Genomic DNA, 6315 nt, shown 5'->3' with positions numbered 1-6315 from the left:
ACACTTCTATTAAGCTATTGATAAAAAAAAGTTTTTACATCATAACCCATACTCCAAAGGCATATTCAGCCTTATCAGTGGTGTAATAAGGCTCAAAAAGGTTACAATAATGTTCTTGGATTTGTTCCTGAATTCTGCCAGCAATGTCTCAGTGTGACACGGGTGTACAATGAAGTATGGTCGCTGGAATATTGGGTGTTCTTGCTGAGTTATTACTGAGTAGAAATCTTTTTCATTTATCCTGAAAATAGATAAAAAATATTTAAAAAATAATAATTGTGGTGTGCAGTTGCAAGAATATAAACTGTAAGTAAATGTACTATTGTCACTTGTCAGTGAGGATATTGGATATATTATGAAATAAGTGTCTTTTAGAAGTTTATATTGGGTTTAAAATATGTCTATCAAAACTAATTATAGCATAAATTGGGTACTTACTCTATAAAAGACATTTTCCTAACATCTTCTAAAGAGATTAACATGCCTGAAGAGTTCCATACGTTGAAACTGAACGAAGGAACTCCATAACTCAAATTGTAGAATATCACAAATTCTACTCTCAACAACTTTCCGATATTTTCGTCCTGGCACTTAATAAATGTCTTCTTCTCTATGTAAGTCTTGAGAACTTCCTTTTTGTTTTCTTTCATCGTCCACCCATCACTAAGTTTCTCAGATTTTCTTACGAACTCTTTTCCCGCCTCAAGGAATTCTTCAAACGTTATTGTTGTCGTATCCATTGTAGCGTTTTGTGGAACCAGTTATTCTTACTCAGCGTGTCATGTATTAAGTCTATTTTACAGTTTTAGTTATGTCTTTAATTATATTTATAATTTTCTGAACAGAAAGAAACTGGTGTTTGTTTACAAAATGCATTGACATTTTACGTCAAAAGTCAGTTGACAAAAGTTTTTATCAGATTGCCATTTTTATTATTGTATAAAGATACTAAATACAAAATCATGCATTACAAAACATTTAAAAAATGACTATTTAGATATTTAAGTTATTGCCGTCACGTTTCAACGGGGCAAAGGCTTGAAGTTTGAGATTAAATTGAGGTTCGAGAACAAACGGGTTTCAGAAAGGAAAATCAACTACATTGGCAGCATACTCATTAGTTAGATCTATTACTGAGAATATAGATAATAAACGAACAGTCACTGTAGTTTTCCTAGACATGAGCAAAGCGTTTGATCTTGTAAACCATGAGAAACTGCTGACAAAATGTGAACAATATGGAATTCGGGGTCCAGCTCTGGAATGGCTTCGAAGTTACCTAAATAATAGAAAGCAGTGCGTAGAAATTATAAATATGAATAAAAATTTCGTCTTGACCACTTACAAATCTAAATTCAAGGTAAATATAGCAGGAGTTCCCCAAGGTAGCATTTTAAGGCCTCTCCTGTTTCTGTTGTATATTAACGATATACCTAATGTTACCCAACATAAATGCGTACTGTTTGCAGACGACATTTCAATTGTTATACCAGATGATGGGAAAGATAATCACACTGAAACAGTACTTACTACTTTACATAAGATCTTTGATTGGCTAAATGCTAATAATTTACAAATAAATCTGTCAAAAACGAATTTCATACAATTTTCTAATTATAAGCAAGTGACACAAAAAATCAATTTAGAGTTCAATGGTGATCAGTTAACAAAAAAATGCAGTGCTAAATTTTTAGGATTAATTCTGGACCAAAACTGTAATTGGAAATTGCATATTGATACTGTCTGTAAAAAACTTAATAGATTTGTATATGCCCTGAAGAAACTAAGACAATGCGCTGATTCTCACACTGCCCTTACCGCATATTATGGATATGTTCAATCTATTCTAAGGTATGGTTTGGTTCTCTGGGGTAATTCTACAGACATAAACAAAGTTTTTGTTGTACAAAAAAAGTGTATTCGTGCTATTTGCGGTGTTGGCCCACTCGAATCTTGTAGACCTCTTTTCAAAAAACTACGTGTAATGACTCTAATATCCTTATATATAGCTGAGATAGGTATGTTTGTTAGAAACCATCCTCACCTTTATCCCAAAGTTAGTGATGATTGTAAATTTAGGCAGAGAGATCCTACTAAATTAAGAATGGAAAGATGTAGAAGTACCTTACATAAGAAAAATAGTCGAATGATGGTAATTAACATATATAATAAAATTCCTAGAGAAATTAGAGAGCTACCTAAAGTAAAATTTAAAAAGAAGTTAAAAGCTTGGCTTATTGAAGGGTGCTTCTACACAATAGAAGAATACATTAATTATAGAAATTAGCTTTTATATATAAGCGTTATAGTTTTAAGCATGATTTATGTTATAATTTTCGCATGCCTACTGAAGGCGAGATATGTTGTGACTTTTTTTGTTTTTACCACCTTTTGTGTAAACCATATCTCGGCGAATAAATATTTTCATTTTCATTTTCATTTTCAATCAACAAAGTCACTGCAGCCAAAAATTCCGAAACGTATTCTCCCATGTCATCCATCTGTCATTTATTTGTCAGTGAAATTATTGCCATCATCGCCAACTTGTCACTTTGACGTTTAGCCAAAGAGTAAAGTAATATATAGGGAAAAGAGAGCCCTCTTGCGTGATAATCATGCAAACCTATTTGTCAATGCGCCATCTCTCTCTAAATTGGCCCCGAACTACCTACATAGCTATAGCTATAAAAATATATATGCATTATATTCATAACATTTTCTATTAGGATAAATAGCACCATGTAACTATAACATTGGTTATCGTTATAGTTATATTATGCTACTTACCCTAATAGAAAATGTCATCGTTAATAGAGTAAAAGGTCGAAGGAAAACAAATAATTATTATGTATTATTACTTTTTATACGCGTGTACGCAGAATGCAAAAACCGCCATATTGATATTTTGTTTGTTATGATCGATGATCGGTTTTGTTAAGTTACTTGGAATACTGACACCAGGTCTTTTTAGATTAAAATTGATATTTGTGCTTTTTCAAACCGTATTTAATTTATTCGCCTATTTTATCTTTTTTTTAAGTGTCTAATATTTTCCTCATACTTTTCTCTAATTAATATTGCATAAATAATTTTATATTGACAAACAAAAACGATTATAGTGTAGTGCCATCTGTTGGTAATTTAAAGTATCTTTTAGATAGTAAATAGTTTCCGGGCCAAATAAAAGGTGGCGACTCTTCATTCACTTAGCTGTCAAAATGTACGGAGTGTCTCCCCCCTGCGTTTAGCTCAATCCAGCAGAGCACAGTGAATACATTGTTTCCCTTTTAAAAGTAATAAGAAATCGAAGAATTAACAAATCTTATCAGTAAAGTGATAAAAAATATTAAACAACTCATTTGGAGCTGTTAGCGATACGACCGCAGCTTGTTTTATTCAGTCTCTCTCATACTTGTGACGACTCGTGACTTGTTGGGCCAGTTCGAGAAATTAGGGATAATTTATTACCTTTGTAAGTACAACAGGACCCTAAACGGAACTGTGACGAAATACCAACCTGCTCGATGTGTTGTCTTACAGTTGACAAATAAACGTACTTGTGCGAGAAAAAAATGTTTTGCATAGTAATTACTTAAATGCTTCTACAATCTCGATAAATTTTATTCGTTAAATAAAATAAGAAGTAATAAATCGTGAAAAATGCCAATGACAAAAAAGAAAAATTAAGGAAGCTTACCTTATTCTTAATTTGAAAATATATATTTTTTTCCAGATTAAAAACAGCAACAAACCATGGACAAACTGAAGAACAACTGGTTCACAGAAACATGTGAGATGTGGCCTGGTGGCACATTCTCCATTGAAGTCAAGGAGGTTTTACACTCAGAAAAGTCTCAATACCAAGACATACATGTATTTGACACTACTAGCTTTGGCAAAGTTTTAGTCCTTGATGGTATTATTCAGTGCACTGAGAAGGATGAATTTTCTTATCAGGTATGAACCCAGCACTTGTAAAATAATAGTAATACTTTTTGTTAGTGTAATGGCCAGTATCTAAGATACCATTTATTCATTTTAAAAGTTATCATAGAGATCTAATCCAGAAGCAGTGTAATTGGCCCTAAATAATAATAGTGAATTCTTTGCCTACCAAGTCTTATTTTGTCATCTTAGCAATAAAGTTCAAAAAAGTTTCAACAATAATGTTTCTTTCAGGAAATGATCTCTTTCCTGCCCCTGTGTTGTCACAAAAACCCTGAAAAAGTGCTGATTGTCGGGGGAGGTGATGGTGGAGTGGCTCGTGAAGTAGCCAAACATCCCAAAGTTAAAGAAATTGTACAGGTAAGCTTCTTTATGTGTCTATTTATTATTTACCGACTATTGAGGATAGGTCTCTTCTCACCATAAGGTAGTAGCATAGATTAATTTACAACACTTCCTCACAAAGAAAGAAAAATCATTATCAACACAAGACCACACAACAAGTTATTGTAATGTTAGTCAGTCATATCTGAGGTCAGTTACAAAAAGTTGTAAAATGCAATTAGGCTTATCAGGTTTCCAAACTTAATGCTCGCCCATAAAGAGCCTCTCTGGACCACCACTAAGGAGATAGTATTTAAAATATTTTATTTACTATTTTGTACAGTAGCTTAGCAGTATTTGAGTCTAGAGTTATTCTCATACAGTTGCAGTGTTTATAACTGCAATAATAATGTAACAATAGTTGAATGACTTTGTTCAGGTTGTTATTATTAGCTAAAGCAGGTAGTAGTTACCTGTATTCAGGTAGTTATAGCCTACGAATAATAATTATAATAGTAGGATAGCCAACATTATGATGAGATATTTTGAAATGCATAAACTGTAGGATAATTAATTTATGTGTGACAAATAATACTGATATTTTAAGGGTTATGTTAGAAATCATCTGTCGTTATGATTTTGACATATTTTTCATGGCACAGTTCTAATTAACAAAACATGGTTAGCCATGTGATGGTTAACAAAGTAACCATCATTAAACACACCAGTAATTATTTCAAACAGTCTTTAAAACACACTAAACATTAGTTACGGCGTCGAGACAATACGGAATTGATAAGGAAACAAACTATAACCTTCTTATCAGCACCCATGCCCATATAATATTATCTACAGTTATTTAATATACTTATGTGATAAGAACTTATCGGGTCCAATGCAAAGGGTAGTTGTGTAACAGGGTCTGTATGTAATAATAATAATATTTAGTAGCTAACGTCTATTTCAAAAGCATTCATTCGAAATCAGCGCTTTATGAAGGACTTAAAGTACATAAGACATGACACCAAAACGCCACGCCTTTTACAACCTTCTCCCGTGTTTTTGCTGGAAATAAGAATTGATGTAACAAAGTCCAAGGCAGGATTTTGGTACAAAAAATATTGAATGATCTCTAAAATGTCTGAAGACACGTTCAATGTGGTGACGACAGGCGACAATTTAAGTCTTATTACAGACCTCTTATCGCTCTTACTAATGATAACATTTGAACTAAGCCTTCCTGCCCCTTTGAGAGGATTAAATCGCAATATAACCCTAAAGTGTTCTGTTTCGCATTCTAGGTGGAAATCGACGAGAAAGTCATCGAAGTATCGAAAAAGTACCTTCCATTTATGGCAGTTGGTTTCGAAAGCCCTAAGCTGACACTCCACGTTGGTGACGGGTTTGAGTTCATGAAGAACCACAGCAAGGAGTTTGACGTCATCATCACGGACAGTAGCGACCCCGTCGGACCAGCCATCAGCCTGTTCCAAGAAAACTACTTCGCGCTTATGAAGAGCGCGCTCAAACCTCACGGTATTGTATGCTCTCAAGCCGGCACCGTATGGAATGATCTAGAACTAGTCTCGAATACATTGAACATTTGTAGGAATCAGTTCTCTAGCGCCGCGTACGCGTACGCCTCAGTACCTACGTACCCATCCGGACAGATAGGATTCGTCATCGGATCTTTAGACAAAGATGTCGCCTTCGATAAGCCCCAATTCGTCTTTTCTGAAGAAGACGTAAAAGCTATGAAGTTAAGATACTACAGTACTGATGTTCATAAAGCCGCATTTGTACTCCCAACGTTCGTAAAACAACATTTAGGTTGATATATTTTTTTATGAATTGTACTTAAATGTGCATTTATGTTAGTTTGTAAGCGACTTATCGATAAGTGGGCAGGGGGCGTATCGAATCAATAAATCGTCCGTTAGTTAAATTTTAAATTGGTAGCTGGTATTTAACTCCTGACATATTGTTGGTTTGTTGATGGTTGTTTTAAATCTAATTTTGAAAAATATGCAAAACTTAGCATTATTT

The 6315-nt window shown here is 33.8% G+C and overlaps 2 protein-coding genes across 2 annotated transcripts; one reads left to right on the top strand and one right to left on the bottom strand.

The window, feature by feature from the left end:
• Positions 1-39: 39 nt before the first annotated feature.
• On the bottom strand, positions 40-740 carry LOC110384386 (ubiquitin-like-conjugating enzyme ATG10). Its single transcript, XM_064037546.1, has 2 exons — positions 439-740; positions 40-241 (listed from the first exon to the last, which is right to left on the bottom strand). Exons 1-2 carry the CDS (start codon positions 738-740, stop codon positions 40-42), a joined length of 504 nt encoding a protein of 167 aa, XP_063893616.1.
• A 2226-nt stretch (positions 741-2966) lies between these two features.
• On the top strand, positions 2967-6285 carry LOC110384371 (spermidine synthase). The gene is made up of 4 exons (XM_021345634.3): positions 2967-3472; positions 3734-3957; positions 4180-4305; positions 5571-6285. Exons 2-4 carry the CDS (start codon positions 3754-3756, stop codon positions 6102-6104), a joined length of 864 nt encoding a protein of 287 aa, XP_021201309.3. The 5' UTR covers positions 2967-3472; positions 3734-3753; the 3' UTR covers positions 6105-6285.
• Positions 6286-6315: the final 30 nt, after the last annotated feature.

Source organism: Helicoverpa armigera, chromosome 13 (genome assembly GCF_030705265.1).
Source record: "Helicoverpa armigera isolate CAAS_96S chromosome 13, ASM3070526v1, whole genome shotgun sequence".
NCBI lineage: Eukaryota > Metazoa > Arthropoda > Insecta > Lepidoptera > Noctuidae > Helicoverpa > Helicoverpa armigera.
This window is presented reverse-complemented; position numbering and strand designations above follow the sequence as displayed.